At 37.8% G+C, this 17,836-nt stretch overlaps 7 protein-coding genes across 7 annotated transcripts; 5 read left to right on the top strand and 2 right to left on the bottom strand. All coding sequences in view use genetic code 12, as the record gives it.

Annotated features, from left to right (window-relative positions):
• Nucleotides 1–49: 49 nt before the first annotated feature.
• GPI13 (mannose-ethanolamine phosphotransferase gpi13) lies at nt 50–3,686 on the top strand (the record flags this gene model as incomplete). The annotated part of the gene is made up of 2 exons (XM_001528699.2): nt 50–58; nt 705–3,686. The coding sequence occupies 2 exons, from the start codon at nt 50–52 to the stop codon at nt 3,684–3,686; spliced, it is 2,991 nt and encodes a 996-aa protein (XP_001528749.2).
• A 460-nt stretch (nt 3,687–4,146) lies between these two features.
• Nucleotides 4,147–6,642, top strand: PVL30_001239 (uncharacterized protein; the record flags this gene model as incomplete). The annotated part of the gene is made up of 1 exon (XM_001528698.1): nt 4,147–6,642. The coding sequence occupies one exon, from the start codon at nt 4,147–4,149 to the stop codon at nt 6,640–6,642; it is 2,496 nt and encodes an 831-aa protein (XP_001528748.2).
• Nucleotides 6,643–7,140: 498 nt separating this feature from the next.
• On the top strand, nt 7,141–9,759 carry PVL30_001238 (uncharacterized protein; the record flags this gene model as incomplete). The annotated part of the gene is made up of 1 exon (XM_001528697.1): nt 7,141–9,759. The coding sequence occupies one exon, from the start codon at nt 7,141–7,143 to the stop codon at nt 9,757–9,759; it is 2,619 nt and encodes an 872-aa protein (XP_001528747.2).
• Nucleotides 9,760–10,073: 314 nt separating this feature from the next.
• PVL30_001237 (uncharacterized protein) lies at nt 10,074–10,734 on the top strand (the record flags this gene model as incomplete). The annotated part of the gene is made up of 5 exons (XM_061119211.1): nt 10,074–10,100; nt 10,238–10,309; nt 10,405–10,479; nt 10,545–10,577; nt 10,717–10,734. 5 exons carry the CDS (start codon nt 10,074–10,076, stop codon nt 10,732–10,734), a joined length of 225 nt encoding a protein of 74 aa, XP_060975194.1.
• Nucleotides 10,735–10,943: 209 nt separating this feature from the next.
• On the bottom strand, nt 10,944–11,417 carry GNA1 (Glucosamine-phosphate N-acetyltransferase-like protein; the record flags this gene model as incomplete). Its single annotated transcript, XM_001528696.1, has 1 exon — nt 10,944–11,417. The coding sequence occupies one exon, from the start codon at nt 11,415–11,417 to the stop codon at nt 10,944–10,946; it is 474 nt and encodes a 157-aa protein (XP_001528746.2).
• Nucleotides 11,418–12,705: 1,288 nt separating this feature from the next.
• YIM1 (zinc ion binding) lies at nt 12,706–13,785 on the top strand (the record flags this gene model as incomplete). Its single annotated transcript, XM_001528695.1, has 1 exon — nt 12,706–13,785. One exon carries the CDS (start codon nt 12,706–12,708, stop codon nt 13,783–13,785), a length of 1,080 nt encoding a protein of 359 aa, XP_001528745.1.
• Nucleotides 13,786–14,239: 454 nt separating this feature from the next.
• Nucleotides 14,240–17,329, bottom strand: PVL30_001234 (uncharacterized protein; the record flags this gene model as incomplete). Its single annotated transcript, XM_001528694.1, has 1 exon — nt 14,240–17,329. One exon carries the CDS (start codon nt 17,327–17,329, stop codon nt 14,240–14,242), a length of 3,090 nt encoding a protein of 1,029 aa, XP_001528744.2.
• Nucleotides 17,330–17,836: the final 507 nt, after the last annotated feature.

The raw sequence follows: 17,836 nt of genomic DNA, 5'->3' as shown, positions 1-17,836 counted from the left end.
CTTTAATTACAAGTAGTAACAGGAGTTGATTGCTTGAACAGCCACACTAATGAACAATGTTAGATATCAGGTGATTTGCATCATTAGGCAAAGTCGTTATCTCCTAAATAATAAATTGCGTATTGTCTCGGATCAATTAGTCGAGCACTTTTAGCTAATAATAAATTATTCAATAGATTTTTATTTTTCTTTTTCTTTTTCAGAAAATAAATAAAACAAAAATAAAAAAAATAATTAAAAAAAAATTTATATTAAAGAAAAAAAATAAAATCAAAATAAACATAAAGTGGAGCCGTTGATATCAGAAGTCCAATCTCTGATAAATACTTCAGCGGAAAACTAGAACAAACCTAATCTTCCATACATCAACATCTTTAAGAAACAAGCAACACCAACTTTACTTTTTTCTTTTTTCTTCCTTTTTCTCTTGAAAACAGCGCCCCTACTTTTATACCACAACACGGCTTTATTTGGGTACTTCATAGTTTGAATCTATCAACAGCCTGCTTCACCTCCACTATCTCTGTGGAATCAATTATTAACTAACGAAAAATAATTACAAACGACAATCATCTTTCCTAATTTCTTTTTCTTTCCCAATGGAAATCACCAATGAGAGCAAGAGGCGAGATAGCAATAGTATTAATAGTACCAGCAGTTACAACAACAACAACAACAACAACAATACCCAGTATCCCTTAAAGATGCCGCAAACACCTACAAGAGCTCGGATACGACAGCAAAAACTCAAGTATACATTTATTGGGTACTTAATTGTGCTTATTTTTCTTGCATTATCACAATTTATTGGCCTTGGATTCTTTACACTGGGGTTTCTTCTTTCGCGGAAGGTCCTACCGAATATCTCCACTTGTGCCGATGGGTCCTGCGTTGAACCAAGGTTCGAGAAAGCCGTGGTATTAGTGATTGATGCCCTTCGATTTGACTTTGTTATCCCAGTGCCAGGGTCAACCGAATACTACCACAATAACTTCCCCATTCTTTACGATCTTGCACAATCCGATAATGCTGTATTACTCAAATTTATTGCAGATCCGCCCACTACAACATTACAAAGGTTGAAAGGCTTGACAACGGGCTCACTACCGACAATCATTGATGCCGGGTCCAATTTCAATGGAGACGCCATAGATGAAGATAATTGGTTGTTGCAATTGTACAAACAAAATAAAACAATTGCATTCATGGGCGATGATACATGGACGGCTTTATTCAATGAATATATCCATCCCGATTTGCATTTTCCTTACGATTCATTAAATGTATGGGATTTGCATACTGTTGATAACGGAGTCATTGAACATTTATTCCCTTTGTTGGAAAATAAAATAGCGACAAAGCATATAAATCAGCCACCAAATGGACAACAGCCAGAAAAACAATCACCTCCACAATGGGATTTGTTGATTGGCCATTTCTTGGGAGTAGATCATGTGGGCCATCGGTTTGGACCAAGACATTATTCAATGAAGGAGAAGTTGAATCAAATGAACAAAATTATAGAAAAAGTTGTTAAAGAACTTGATGACGAAACGCTTTTGGTTGTAATGGGTGACCACGGAATGGACTATACTGGTAACCACGGAGGCGATGCGCCTGATGAATTGGAGAGTACTTTGTTTATGTATTCAAAGAAGACAAAATTTATGAAAAAAGATGAGAAGGTGTATGATATAAGCGATTTGGGGAAAAATTATAGACTGGTGAATCAGATTGATTTAGTATCTACCATGTCGTTGCTTTTGGGGCTCCCCATCCCATTCAACAATTTGGGGTTCCCAATAGATGAAGCGTTTGGATCTATAAAAGCATTACTCGTTGGAGCTAGCAAGACAATTGAACAAATTATTCGATTTAGGACTTTAACCCCGACTTTGTCAAAGTCTTTGCATGAACAACACAATGAGTGGCTAGGTGTCGAGTTTAGAGGAAGTATTAATGACCTTTCTTTACTAGAAAAACTCAAGAGTTTCCAGTATGCATCATTAGAAGAGTGCAAATCTCTTTGGGCAAGGTTTGACCTCAAGTTCATTGGCATTGGTATCGCACTTCTTTTTCTTTCACTCACATTTATGATTACTTATGCTAGATCGATACCAGCAGTAAGGGTCCTGACTATGTCATTTGAATTTATTGGTTCTGTGGTTGCAATGACCATCATGGGCATTGTTCTTAGTTTTTCCATATTTATTGTCCTTAAGCCAGGTGACTTTACACTCAAGATTTGTCTATTCATAGGCGCAGCATTGGGTATGATGATTGGGTTTTGGGCGCCGATAATGGACCGATTTAGTGTTGATTTTATTTGGCATCAAACGGTTGATTTTTTTCTCTACAATTTCAACAGCTGGTCCTTTATGGGTATAATATTTGTTGCATTCCATTGCCTTATGTTTGCCTCAAACTCATATGTTGTTTGGGAGGACAAAATGGTGCTGTTTTTTTTGCTTTCTTTTGGAGGTAGTTGTGTTTATGCGTTGGCTACAAAAACAGGCATGACCAAACAGGCAAGAATTTTGGCTATTAGCCATGCAGTTACATTTGTTATTTTAACTAGACTTTCTTCAATGATCAACGCTTGCAGAGAAGAGCAACGGCCATATTGCCAATCTACATTCAACACACTGTGGTGGTCAATTGTGTTATTGCACATGATTTCTTATTTACTTCCATCGGCAGTAAAATCTTTTTACAAGCTTTCCAATTCATACTATTCAGCAGCACCCTTATGGATAGGCACGGGACTCAAATTCCTTTTATTTATGAATGCCATGTATTGGACTTTGGAGTATGTTCTGCATAACGAGATGCTTAAATCCAGCACTGGAGATTCCATGATTGGTGGTCCTCTTGTCAAGTCGCTCAAGATTGCTATTGCTAGATTGGTTTTATTTGTGTCTTTGGTTCTTGCGAATTTCAGTTGGTCGCGAGGACCACTCTGCGTAAGATTGGAATTGGAAGAGGATATGGATGTCGATGGCGATTCTGATGATATAACGAATCAAAAATCAGCAAGGATCTTGGGATACGGCAATGTCTATGGCTCATCGTTCTTTTTATTGGTTTTGAACGTCACGGTTGCAGTAATGTTGACGACCAAGCCATTGGGGGCACTTTCCATCAGTTTCTTGATAATTCAAATTCTTTCATTACTAGAAATTGTTGACATATTGGGCATTAGAAAAAACTTGATCTCACCCATTATTTTGGGTCTTCTTGGATACCAACATTTTTTCAGCACTGGACATCAAGCCACCATTCCTTCAATTCAATGGGAGTTAGGTTTCATGACTACAGAAACAATCATATTTCCATTCACGCATTTGAACATTGTATTGAATACATTTGGTCCTTTTTTCATTATTGCATTATCTGTTCCATTACTTACAATATGGAATATTGTACCTTCATCCAAACCCATCACCATCCTTTCACAAATCATCACGAACATAGCGACATTGACTACATATTTTCTATTCACCGGCTTGAGCAGCTTAATATTTGCAGCTCATTTTAGACGTCATTTGATGGTCTGGAAAATCTTTGCGCCACGATACATGTTGAGCGCCATGTTAATTGTTTTAGTCAATGTGTTTGTGATTACCGCAACAATGTGGGGTTCAGGAAAGGTACTAAGACAAGTTAATAGAATATTCGGTAAATAGAGAACGTTATTTATAGACAAAAGAATTTTGTGAAGCTACACTGCTTCTATTTTCACATCTCATGGCAACTTGTTTGTTTGTTTGTTTGTTTGTTTTCTTTGGTTATTTTTTTTTGGTTCCGTTTCTTTCTTCCTTTGTTCTTGGCCTATTTTTTAGTCCTCGTTAGAGTAAAAACATCATTGATTCAGGTTTGCTTATTGCATTTTTATTTGTTCCTACAATTTTGCAAGTTTTGGACAGATCGAAGAAAACAGTTGCGACGTTTCACTTGCGCTTTGCTATAGATACTAAAATCCAACCCCCCAACTCTCCACTCCCCCTATCAATCTCAAAATTTCACGATCTTGATCTTTTTCAATTATCTTCAATTTTTTTTCTTTTTTCTTTCTTTAATTTTTTTCAAATATTTATTCCTTCACATCTAGATAGTTTTTTTTTGCCCACTTTTATTGTTTTTGAAATGCTACACAGGCTCATTCATAGCCATTTGTTTCTATGTACATATGTGCTAAGTATTCAAATAGTAGCTGCAACGGCAGCGGCAGCGGCCACGACAAATGCATATTCAAGGTTCAATTCCTCATTCACACCTGATCATCTAAGGTATCTCAAGAATGAAACCAAAGCGTTATTTCAACACGCTTGGTCCTCTTACATTAATTATGGATTTCCAGCAGACGAAGTACGACCGTTGACTTGTGAGCCGTATGGTCCAGATTACAAAGATGTGACGAACACAGTTAGAAATGATGCAATGGCCAATATTTCGCTGACAATGCTCGATAATCTTGATACACTAATCATTATGGGGCAATGGGATGAACTTGAGAGTGCATTGAAGTATTTAAAGACTAACCAAAAAGAATTTTTTAATCAAGACACAATTGTCCAAGTTTTTGAAGCAACGATTCGATTCTTGGGAGGCTTGCTCAGCACTCATTTGATTCTCACAGATGTCATAAAAGTCGATGCTTTATCATCTTCAGCATCAACAACAAAAGCAAGGTCTGCGCCACCACCACCACTACCGCCTACATCTTTAAACAGACTTCGAGAAATTTCCGCAAACTACGATGGTTTCTTACTAGGCATGGCCCATGATTTGGGGTTACGATTAATCCCGTCATATCGGACAAGAACCAATATTCCAGTTCCGCGTATCAATTTGGCTAAGGGATTAAAAGATGTTCCTCCGCCATTACAAAAAGATGCATGCACTTCGGGAGTCACCACTCCGGTTTTGGAATTCACGTTGCTTTCAAGGCTTACTGGTGATTATCAATTCGAGTACTATTCCCAGCTAGCATTCTGGAAAATCTGGTCTTCCAAACTGCAGCTTAATTTATTACCCATGACAATTGACCCCTTTTCAAACCAATGGAAGGACTCAATCACTGGTATAGGTGCGTCGATTGACTCGTTTTATGAATATGCTGCGAAGAGTGCAATATTGTTTGACGACGATCATATGTGGTCTGTTTTCAAAACATCATATCAAGCATTGCTTACACATCTGGCACAGTCCGACGAAGGAAGTATGATTTTTCCCAACATCAATAATCAAGATGGTGTATTATTCAGTGATTGGATTGACTCGTTGAGTGCATTTTGGTCAGGATTACAGGTATTGACGGGGCAGCTTACCGATGCAATCAAAACACACGTCGTGTATCTAAAGATCTGGGATCATTTCGACTCTATACCAGAGAGATGGATTTATTCGCATCGCAATAGCAAAAAGAATAGGAGAAAAATATACAGAGCCGAAGATTCAATTGAGCTTGAGTGGTACCCATTGAGACCTGAGTTTATTGAAAGCACATATTATTTGTATCGAGCCACTCGAGACCCAATGTATTTACATATTGGTGAGCGCATTCTTTATTTGTTTCAAAACACATACAAAGCACCCTGTGGTTTTAGTGGATTTCAGGATGTGAGGACGGGACAAAAACAAAATCGAATGGAGACATTTGTTTTGGGAGAGACCTTGAAGTACCTCTATCTCTTATTTGACGTTGAAGATGAAGCAATTTTGCACAATAAAGTATTGATGCGTGGCAAGAATTGGATTTTCTCTACTGAGGCGCATCCATTATGGTACCACAAGAATCTCTATAATAGATCAGCTCAAGGTTTTTTGGGTGCTGCAGGTGAAGAAAGCAAAATAAATCCGGCAATAATACGAAACACAACTATTGTTAAACCCGAGTTGTTTGAGATTCCAGACGGGGGACTGAATGCACTTGCGCATGTTACCAAAAAAGATCCGTACGGGTCCAGATTTGATACTTGTCAATTGAATCCATTGGGAAAAGCGCCAAACTCGTTTCTCGAGTCGAGTTTTTATAATTGGGATCATTTATTTAAAGCAGATTATACATTTCAAAACTCATTAAAAAAACCTAGACATGTTACTAGGACCAATTTGGATGGCAGTTATATCGAATTGAGTCGCTCGTTTTACGACAAGTTTACCATGTTTCAAACTCCATTAATTTGCCCTAGAATGCCAACAACTCATGTGTATGAAATATTCTGGGGAGATATAAAGGAGGCAACGAGACTGGAAGTCTCATTGCTTAAAGTAAGCGATGACGCAACTGAAAATAAGATAATATATAATGACGATCTTTGGGTTCCCAATCTTCTGGGGTTGAGAATCCAATTCGAAGAGTTAAAAGTTGATGACATTGATGCTAAGAACAAAGTGATAACTATTGACTACTTGCATTTACTACTACATGGTCTGAATAGTACGCAGCCTGTAGATACCGGTTTAAAGGGGTTACGAGTGAGAAGAGTGAATGGAGTTGACGTAAAATTAGGAGCAGCCGTATGGACATTACCTTTTCAAGTCAATGAAAAGGACAAGGATACAGTGCAGGTCACCGAGGGAGGGAGAGTGGTTCTTGAAGGCAAAATTGTGGAGAATTTGATGGTGTGGTATGGATAGAAATAGACTTCTCATTTTTTTTTATTTTTTTTTCCTAATTTTCTCCTGTTGAAGAATGTAGATTATTTGTATATTGTAATAGCAAAACATGGCCCATCATGAATCATCATGATTTACCATGATGTATGGAAAAAAAAAGGTGTTCAAACTTATAGTGGAAAATAAAGGAAATAAATGGAACAAGAAGAAAGGGAGGTGATGGGCACGAGGAAGGCATTAGATAGACTAGGTTTTTTTTTAAAGTATTACTCTAGAAGACATTGGTTGAATTGAGCCATAAAATAATAATTAGTATCACTTGTCTTGACCTTGCCTAAACAGAATACCCAACGCGCAAATTGTAAAGTGCGTCAGAGCTTTGAAAGCCAAAAGAAAAGAAAAAAATAGGAAAAATAATAAGTTTTCAAAATACAGTTCAACCACACGAAATCGATTTTGAAACCTCCATTGTCCATATTTCAGCTATTCACTTTCCACTCCGCCCCTCGAATTACAAGAATGAGTTACGATCCGATACATGATAGGTACACACCATCGAAATCACAAGAAACTGCATTGGCTCTGAGCCCCACACGTCAACATTCGCAATCATCAACACGCTCTGAGCATCGATCAAGTGAAACAAGCGGAGGAAGTGTTGGAAGTGGAGGAGGAGCACTTTCTATAACTGATTTAGTTACAGCTGAAACTGCAGAGAATGATGGAATCATAGAAACTGCAAATGCGACGGAGACAACAGTGCAAAGGCCCATGCAAACAACAGCAACAACAGCAACAACTACAGTCCCAACAGCATCGAAATCTACTAATATTGATTCAACTGCAAATGCATCAACCCCGTCACGTGGCATCAATTCTATCTCACATCTTATAGAGACCCCACCGCCAAATACTGATGCAAATGCTGGTGTAAATAACGATGAAAATGATGCCGATGCCGAGGGCGAGGCAGATGGCGAGGCAGATGGCGATAACGATGGAGATGACGACTATGACGAGACTGATATAAATTCAACAACCATGGGTGATGATGAAGATTATATTGCACCATCAAGCCGTCTGAAACAAAACAATCACAACCGTCAACGCGACCACAACAGTAGCCACAATACCCCGCGCTCATCCAAGAGAAAAGCCCCATCGTCTGCTTCATCAACATCTACGTCATCATCATCATCATCAAAGAGAAAGAAAAAAAGTAACATTGCCAATTCAAAACTATCATTAAAGAAAGGAGATGGTGAGCCCTTCTGGAGAAAGGATATACAATATGACTTATTACAAGCAATTTTTGATGATAAGACGGCGTGCTTCACAAACTCTTTTCCCGAACTGAACGTGCCTGGAGCTAATAATTCAAGTAAATTGACATTTGCAGAGATTTATGTGCGAACCTTGGCCGAGTCTAGCAAGAGCTCCAAAATTCTCAAGGAGAAATTGCTACGTGATGAGAATCTAGGGAAAGGTGTGTCGAAGGTATGTGTATTGGTGAATGTTGGTCGAATGAACACCACCATCAATTTTGTGCATGATATGAAATCAACATTGAGGACATACCATTCAATTCCATCATTGCAAACAGGTCCCGATGGCGGCACGGTATATCAATTGCAAGATACGCCGCGATTAAAATCTATAATCAAAGCCGTGTGCGACGAAGACGAAGAGGGTAAGTTTGACAGCTTGGAGCAATTAATGAAGCTGAGCACCAATGGGAAAAGACCAAATACGAATGTTGCACAAGTATTGTTTTTGTTGGAAAATGCAAATAGTGGCATTCCAATAATAGACAATAAGGATTTCCACATTCTTGATTTGTTTGTCAATGTCAAGATCGACCCTAAAGTGAGAGCTCGTCAATTTTTATGGCTTGTATATTCACATTTAGAGACGGACTTTTCAAGTCAACAGTTGAGTGAAAATCCATTTGGCATTGATGGTTCTTTCCCCAAGGATGTTCCAATACCCGATGAAGATTTTGCCAATTACGATAAGGATACTGACTATGAGATTCAGTATGCTGATGAGATGTTCAAAGCGAGAATGCAGTATGTGAGCGAGGATCATAGTAATGACACACCACATAGATCCGTTGATAGACTCGGTAGGCTGAGCTTGGGTCTGAGTCTGGGTCTGAGTCTGGGTCTGGGTCTGGGTCTTGGTCTGCATCTGCAATTGACAGGCGAGAAACGGGCAGGTAGCGGGAGCAGAAAAAGAGCCGCGGCAATAGCAGCAGCAACAACGTCCTCAGTTGCAGGGGACCATGATGATTCGTTCCTTAGTGATATTGAAGAAAGTGATGTGAAGCCAAAATCAGAGAAAACACAAACGGGTAAAAGGAGATATAGGAGAAATAAAGGCGTCGAGACTGAGCAAAAGTCAACCGTTTCTGATACTTACCTTAGTACATTCTTAACAAGTAAGAATTTCAAAGATACTAGAATTGGCAGTAGTGCAAACGCTTCCTATGATTTACAATTTCCTATGGATGGTTTATTTAACTTGAAAACCCATTTCAAAAGAGCATCTTACCTCCCCAATGAACCATTACCTACAGAGTCCATAGCTCACAAGTGTGACCTTGTGGAGATTTCGAGACCTATAGTTTATGATGTGCGTACTTCATCAAAGGCGAGTACTGCTTCATTTAACAAAAAAATTACCATCTTGGGTAATTGGATCTATCGGTATTTCAGATACAAGAGAACTATTGGGAACAAGTTGCTTGGTTTGGAATGGGAAGACATTAGGCATGACATGATCAAGGGTACCGAGAAGTATCTTTATGAGAATTTTGGTCAATCCTTAACTGCAAAGGTTGGTGGTGGAGGCGTCAATGAAAATAATCGTGGTGCTACCGAAAATGAAGGAGTTGAAACTGAGAACAAATCTGTATCAGGTACAAATACAGGAGATGCAGTGGTTTTCAATTTCCTATCGCAAGGAGATTTCAATAAGGCAAATGAGAGGAAGGCATTTGAGCTCCAACTAATCAATTTCGTCAATGAGTTGTTTATAAAACAATTGGAGAAAAAAGAAAAGCAGCAGCGTCTCAAGATTGGCGGGGTAAAGAATCGGATATCGTTTGACCTTGACAATGAGACTGTACTGCTATAATTGGATATAGTTATAGTATTATATATGTAGATGTTATCAATTTTTTTGGAAATTGGATGTAGTTTTATAAAGTGTCATTTTTTTTAATGTCGTGTCTTTGAAAACACAAGACCTTCAACTTAACCTTGTGTCACTTTTATTTACTTTTACTTTTTTTTTTCTATTTCTATTTTCTATTTTCTTTTTTCTATTTTTTGACTTTATATTTGAGAACCACAATTCTGGCGCAGGCATAAAACATTACTTAGTTCGCTTATATCACGAATATCAGAGAGACAAATTCACACCAACAAGTCAACATATCTATTGTAATCATGATTACTGAGCCCGAATTAAAAAGCGTATGTTCCATCAGTTCTATCCATATTTGAAGTGAAATTGATCGAAAATGGAGAAAAAAAACAAAAAACAAAAAACAAAAAACAAAAACAACAAAACCACAAGAAAGAAATAGTACTAACTTGTATATCCCTTATAGTACATGGATAAAAAGGTCTCTGTGCAATTAAATGGTTCCAGGAAAGTCATTGGAAAATTGCAAGGGTACGATGTATGTATATATTAAATATTACTCTAGTTTATTTTTTACATATCTGCAAAGCAGAATGATGAGTAAGAAGAGATTTACTAACTAGACAAATTTAGGTTTTTTCGAATTTGACCTTGGTGGAAGCACTCGAGGAGATGTCCAATGGCGAGAAATTGAATATTGGTACAACGGTATGTCAAACTGAAATGTTATGGGTGTTGTGGACCGAGAATATTTACTAACTTTTAAGTTGTAGGTGATTAGAGGAAACTCGATTCTTTCGATTGAGGTATGTTGTTTTTTTTTTATTATTTTTTTCCGTCTTTGTTAATATTATTTGGATTGTTACCATTTCAATTTTTAGTGATTCATATGGTATCATTTTTTGTTCATTGTTTACTAACTTCGGTTTTTTTTTTCAATTCTAGACTTTAGACAAGATATAAATGAAGACCTAGACTATGGGGTGGAGTAAGGGTATTGAAATATCGCTTGGAAGTCAAGGGTTTATACATTCATATACATATATATATATACACATATATATGTAAATGTATTTGTATATGTATATATGTTTGGGTATTTGATGTTCTGTTGGAAAAGGTTTAGTTTTTTTTTTTCCCCACAAATACTTTGGTCATTGGCAGAGTAGTTTTCAGAACCGTTGTGCCATTTCCACACCTGCTTGTTTGTACCCACATTTTTCATAAAATCCAACATTATGCTCACCGCAATCCAAAATGACCTTGTAACAACCTTGTTCTTTGGCCAATCTACTTAAAGTGCAAACCATATAGTTGCCCAATTTCTTGCCTTGCTCAGTCAGCGCAACGGATATGTCTTCGATATGTCCTACTTTGCCACATTCATGGATGGCCTTTAATTCCACTAGGAGCATCCCAGTAGCGACAACTTTACCTTGAGGGTTTGTGATGACATGCGGGTGATATATGCTTGAGTAGGTTTGCCAATGTTGTATAAGTTTAATAAACGATGATTCTGAAATGTCTCCTACTGTAGTTAGCACTTTCAATGTCTCTAAGTAATCATTTGCGTAGTCGCTTGCTTCTAGAGCGCGGAATGTGTAACCCTCAGGAAGTGTGGTGGCTGGTGTTTGTTCTTGCGTCATTGTTTAATGGAGAAAGCTTTGGAATTAAGTAATATGAAAAGCTCAATTTTACGTGACAACCAAGTGTTGATCGCTATTTAGTAACTTTGACAAAATCTTGGTTTGTGGTCAAGAAACTTGGAAATAACAATAATAATAGAAATGAAAAAAAAAATATTGAACACTTGGTGATTTGGTGATCAAATTTCACGTTTCAAAGTGTCTTTTCAAATCAATAACAATATCGAATTTGTTACTAAAAAAAAATAATAATAAAGAAAATCAAAACACGAACTAGCTGTCTAAGTCACGTGCAGAATTGTCTCTCAATTGCTAATGACTGAGACAACTTAAATGCGACACAAGTGATACTCGTCTTTCTTTTTGAGTTTGCATCCAAATAAGGAAATTATTTTACTATAGAGAGCTGAATTTATCCGCATTTTCTACCATACATTACTTGCTACCTATAATAACTTAGGAGATCGTTGTCTAATATGGAAACAAGTATGGTGGTAGGTACCGCCTTTGGGTAGTTTTCCATTTTTCTCTTTTCTCTTTTCTCTTTTTTCTCTTCTTTCTTTTTTTTTTTTGGTAAAATTGGCCTGGCTTAATTGTTTTTATTTTTAAAAGAAAGTAATTGGTAATCCGGGTATAGCTAATCACCGGCTATCTCCACCCTTTGTTCCGTGCTATAATCCCCCTTGAGCTGACTAAACCATAAACTTGACTTATCAACCTTGTTGTTTCTGTCTCATGTCTCACGTCTCCTGTCACTTCTGTTCTGTTCCGTTCTTTTCTTTTCTTCTCTGTTCTTTTTTTTCTTTTCTCTTTTCGTGTCATTTATTATCCGTTTCCGATTTCTATATTTTGTTTTTTTCCTTCGTCTTGTTGTCTTTATCTCACTCAGTTTTGCTTTTCTTTTGGACATCTCCGGATCGTGCAGTTAACTCCGACACCGAATTACTCAGCAATAATTTACTCTTGAGTTCTTCGTTGTTGCTTCCAATATACGCTTGACGTTGCCACACATACATTTTGGCACGGCTTACTCATCTTTTTTCCCTCCATTACGCACACACATTTACATATAGACGTATACTGCACCATAGTAAGCCACATTTTAGACGTTTGCTCTATCTAACCATTATTTCCATTCAATTCTTTAAATATTGCTAGTTTACCATAAACACTATAAATACCTCTTTATCAATCCTCAAAAATAAACAAGTAAACAAATAAATAAATAAGCCAATTACACTTTATTCATATCAGCTTTAACAACCAATAACAAAAACAATTTCTCACAATGTCATTTACTTCTGAATCACTTAAATATAAAGGTTATGCTTATAAGAATAGCTACACACCATTGAAAATAGTTGACGAGACTATTCATCTCTCCAAAACACCCCAAGGTGAGTTTATTGCTCCACCTGGACAAATCCTTCTCAAAATCAATTATGCCTCTTTAAACCCAGTAGACTACAAACTATACCATCTCAAACCATTTTTCTTAGGCTGGTTCAATGACAAACAAGGTTTTGGTAGAGATTTTAGTGGAGAAGTCATCTCCATTGGTGAAAACACTAGCACCAAGGTCAAAGTTGGTGATTTTGTCCAAGGTATATACACACCGATTTTGGGAAAAGGAACAACTGCACAATACTTGTTATTGGACCCAAAACACTCACCAATCACAACCAAGCCCACAAACATCGATTTGGCACAAGCAGCAGCATGGCCCTTGGTATTGGGCACTGCATACCAATTGAGTGAAGGTTTAAATTACAAAGACTCCAAAGTGTTGGTATTGGGAGCAGGCACCTCTGTTGGCAGGAATGTGGTGCAATTAGCCAGTCTCGGCGGTGCAAGAGAAGTGGTTACCACAAACTCGGAGAGAAACAGCAAACTAATTGAAGAATTGGGGGCTACAAGCCAAATCGATTACCGCAAGCACCCAAATTTCCTTATCCCCGTGTTGGACAGCGTGAAGCAAACTGGTAAATTCGATTACATCATTGATACTTATGGCGGAACACAATTATTCCCCGAGATTAACAACATAATCAACAAAAACGGTTACTACAGAACAATTGTAGGAGATGTTGGCGGTCATAATTTTGCCACCGTTATTGGTGCAATCAAAACCAAGTTTAGACAGATTAGCTCTAGTTTAGGACTCCTTGATTATCATTATGAGTTGAAATTGTTGCAAGAAATGACTGGATGGATTGAGCCGGCAAGGGATTTGGTCCAAGACGGGAAAGTGAAAATCTTTATTGACAACATCTACCCATTCGACGAATTAAAACAAGCAGTCGAAAGATTGGAGAGCGGAAAGGCTGAAGGTAAGGTGTTGGTTGAAGTTGCCAAACCAGCAAACTAGATGTCCAGATGGAAAAAGAAAAAAGAGAGAAAGATGGAAGAAAGAATAAAATAAATCAAAAAGAAATTAAAAAAATTGTACTTTCAAAACTGAACCTAGTTGATTTATTATATATTAAATCGAGTTGTTTTTACTTAGCGTGTTTACCTAGCGTGTTTAATTAATGAGTTTGATTAATTTAATTGACTTTTTTTATAATAAATAACCTCAGACGATACACAAAAATTATGCGCAGTAATATTAATACTTTAATTATTTATATATATGTATAAATAGTATATATATATTTAAGAATTAAATTTCAAAACATCATTGTCATGATTGTCATGATAGTCATCATTATTGTAATTGCAATTGCCATTGCAGTTGCCACCACCATTACTAGCACCACTACCACCTCCATAGCCATCACCCAAAATACGTCGCTACTTAGATATCTCGACTGCATTTTCAGTTATTTCTCTGTGTATTTTTTTTGCAACGCATCATGAATCATTTCCATATCCCATCTCTTTGTGATATTAGTTTCCAAACATCCAACAACAATATCATACAAAAATTCAAACTCTTTCAGCTCCTCGAATTTGCTCTTTTTCCATTCATCATACAATGCACTGATTTGCTCTTGCCTCTTCATGTCTGGCATTGAATGTGACAATGCAGCTTGCAAACTGTCACTATCAACAACACCAGCACCTTTTTTCAAATTCTTCACATCACTCTCTTTCAAAATCCATTCAAGAAGACAGGCTTTTCTCAATTCATCTTTGTTATACTGTCCAGCAGCAATAATAGCTCTCAACCTGGGCTCATACTGGTGTTGGAACGGTAGTTTACCAACACACATTGCGTAAAGTAACACACCCAAGGCCCAAACATCAGCCAGAGGTCCTAATGGAGGCGGGGCAGGTTGTAACAACTCGGGTGATGCATAAGGCAATGAGCCGATATGTGAGTGAGGCAAGTCTGAATCAACACCATTGGCATTGAGGCTTCGTTGACGTTGTAAAAAGGTCTTGGAAAATTCCAAGAGCGACTCAGAGGAAGGAGACTCTGGTGCTGAGGCAATCGGGGTCAAGTGAACAGATTGAATTGAAGGGCCATGGGCTTTATATAAACCATGTAGGCCAATTTTTGAATCATCCCGGATATTAAAATCAAGATTGGCTGTGCGTGACGAATGGCCGCCTTTGTATGGTTTCCGCATCTCAGAATTAGAGCTCTTGCTTCGAATCATTGATCCATCAATAGCTGCAGCTGCAGCATCCAGGTCGTCACTATCACCATGGGGCACCAGTAAGTTGTTACCATTAGTATTTGTATTATCTAATTGAGTTCTACCCAGTACCTTTACCGAGGAATGGCGACTGAGCCTGGTGGTAAAAACACGCGACATGCCAAAATCGCACAAGATCATCTTGTATTTGTGATGCCCTTCTTTTTCCACTAATACATTTTCCAATTTCAAGTCACCATGAACTATCCCCTTCTCTTCATGCATATACAATAATGCGTCAACAATTTGTCTCGTGCAATCAATGACTTGTTCCAACCTGTCTTTTTGTTTCTCAGTCAGAAACTCAAAGGGGCCAGTACTGTTTAGCAAACCAATGTTGTATTGACCCCATTTGCTTACTAGCTCAAATAAGGTGCCACCATTGATACGATTCATAATACAAAATATAGCGTCATTAGTCTCAACATAGTCAATCATGGCAATAATATTCTTGTGTTTTAATTGTTTCCATACTGATATTTCTTTTTTGAATACTTCCAACACTTTTGGGTGTCTAGTTGGTCCAGGGCTGTGATTTTGGTTCTGGTTTTGATTTTGATTTTGATTTTGAGAACCGGACCTAACCACTTCACCACCAATATCTCTACAAGATTTGACAATCTTTACAGCCTTGACACCTTCTGTGGGGGAAACACATTCTCGGATTGTACCCCATGCACCAAATCCAATCACCCTTCCTAATTCATATCCTAAAACGTATGCACCCTTTTCATCCACATTGGTCTTGGGCTTTGTGTCATTCAAACCCTTTCGTACATCAGTAGTTGATGCTCTTGCCAAAAGACGACCTGCCAATGTGTTTGCACTGCCCACACGCAGTTTCCTAGAAAAACTACCTCCACCAAAACTGTTAGCAGCACCTCCAGCATTCATACCGCTATCATTTGGCTCAGCAATACTTCCGCGTGGGGTTCTACCAGTAGACCCAAATGAGGTTCCTAAGTAGTTCTTGGCAAATAAAGAAAATTGTGAATAGTCAATGCTTTCTGAAAACGAGCGCACCAATTTCTTTCTTTGCGAATAGGGCAATTCATTAAAGTTTGGCGGAAGACAATTGAGGATCATTTCATAGTTGACATCACCTGGAGGAACGACACCTACATTAGCATTAGTATTAACATCAACACCAGTAATATTACCTACACTCAAAGCACTTGGTTTTTGCTTCTTCAGTTGCCTTCTTGCGGATATATTACCACCGTCTGAAATTTCTCTCTTGGTCGTATCGGTTGGTGATGGGGTCGCGTCATCATCTACACCTCCATTATTGATTTTAGAAGCGTTCTTCATAGCATATGTGCCTCGCGGTGTGTTATCCTCACTATCAATTTGCGACTCGGTGATATCAGAACGCCGTGATTTCATATACTCATGCAATTTAGTATAGGAGAATTTATTGTGATTATTGTGAAGATGCGACGCAGGGCGTATTGGTTGTGGTGCTACTTGCGCGTGTAACTGGTTCAAATCCAAGTACGAGGCATTATTACTTCTTGGCGTGTTTGACGTGGTGGTAGACGAAAATGAATTGTTGTGGCTCAATGTTGGTTGTCTGGAAAGGTTAAGGTCTGCACCGCTCCCACCTGTACCTGTATTTGATTGATTCCATTTGTATACCATATCACGGAAATCCAATCCCGGAATGTATTCATCTTCTAACCCATGCGAATATGCAAGCCCAACATCGATATTGCTATCATGTGACCGAGAATACAATTTATCAGGACTCCTAGATGTTAAACTATCTTGGTTGTATTGATAAATGCCATTGTTGTCATAAACAAACGGTTGATCCTGATTCGGAACTTGTCTAGTGCCCTCGTGTCTCACTGTCTGGGGCCTGATTTTGCCGTCTTGAAATATTCGATGACCAGTAACCAGATCAAAATTATTTTTTTCTGTTTCTGAAAACCTTCTGGTCCGCGAAAAGTCGTTATAGAATTGGTTGTCCTTGTCCTCATCCTCTTTACTGCCATTGCCATTGCCATTACCATTGGTAACGCCACCAGATGTTACTTGCAGCCGTACTTTATTGTTGAATCTATCTCCTCTAATCTTTCTAATTTCCAATTGGTCGTCATCGAATGCAACTTCATAGCCATTATTATCACCCTCTAGACGTCGCTGTTGTTGTTTTTGCTGTTGTTGGTTTTGAGGATGGTTTTGCCCTCGAGTGAGATGAAACTTCGACTCATCAATTAGGTTGACGGTTGATACCTTTGGACGTGACTTAAGTGGAATGTCCATCTAATCAATACCCGCTTTTTGTTGATTACTGCTGATTTTGATTGTCCTTGATGTGTCAAAGCGCAAAAAAAATAAAATTAAAGGGAAAAGGATTGAACAGAAGTTATGTAGTTGACAAAAAAATCCAGGTATGAATTTGTTTAAGCTTCGCGGTAATGATTTCAAAGTAACAATATATCTACTCGTAGGTAAGTATAATTATATATGTATATGTATATATATATATAAAGACGAGACTCAATTTGAAAACGGTTAAACTTGTTGAGGGGTAGGGGAAGTGGGAAGAGATGGAAGAAGAGTCTGATATATGGTTTGCGTAAATTAGGATGGTTATGATGAAGATGACTCTATAATGATCGAAAGTATTTTTGATGATCCTTGAAATAAGTATTACACAAAACCCAGGAACCCATACAAAAAAAAATTATTTGCGCTTTCTTAAAAGTGATGTAATGAACGTGATTAAATTCTAGAAAAAGAACAAAACAGACAACGAAATGGTCGTAG

Source organism: Lodderomyces elongisporus, chromosome 1, assembly GCF_030384665.1.
Source record: "Lodderomyces elongisporus chromosome 1, complete sequence".
Lineage (NCBI taxonomy): Eukaryota > Fungi > Ascomycota > Pichiomycetes > Serinales > Debaryomycetaceae > Lodderomyces > Lodderomyces elongisporus.
The sequence above is the reverse complement of the archived record's forward strand: the minus strand, read 5'-3'. Positions and strand labels throughout refer to the sequence as shown.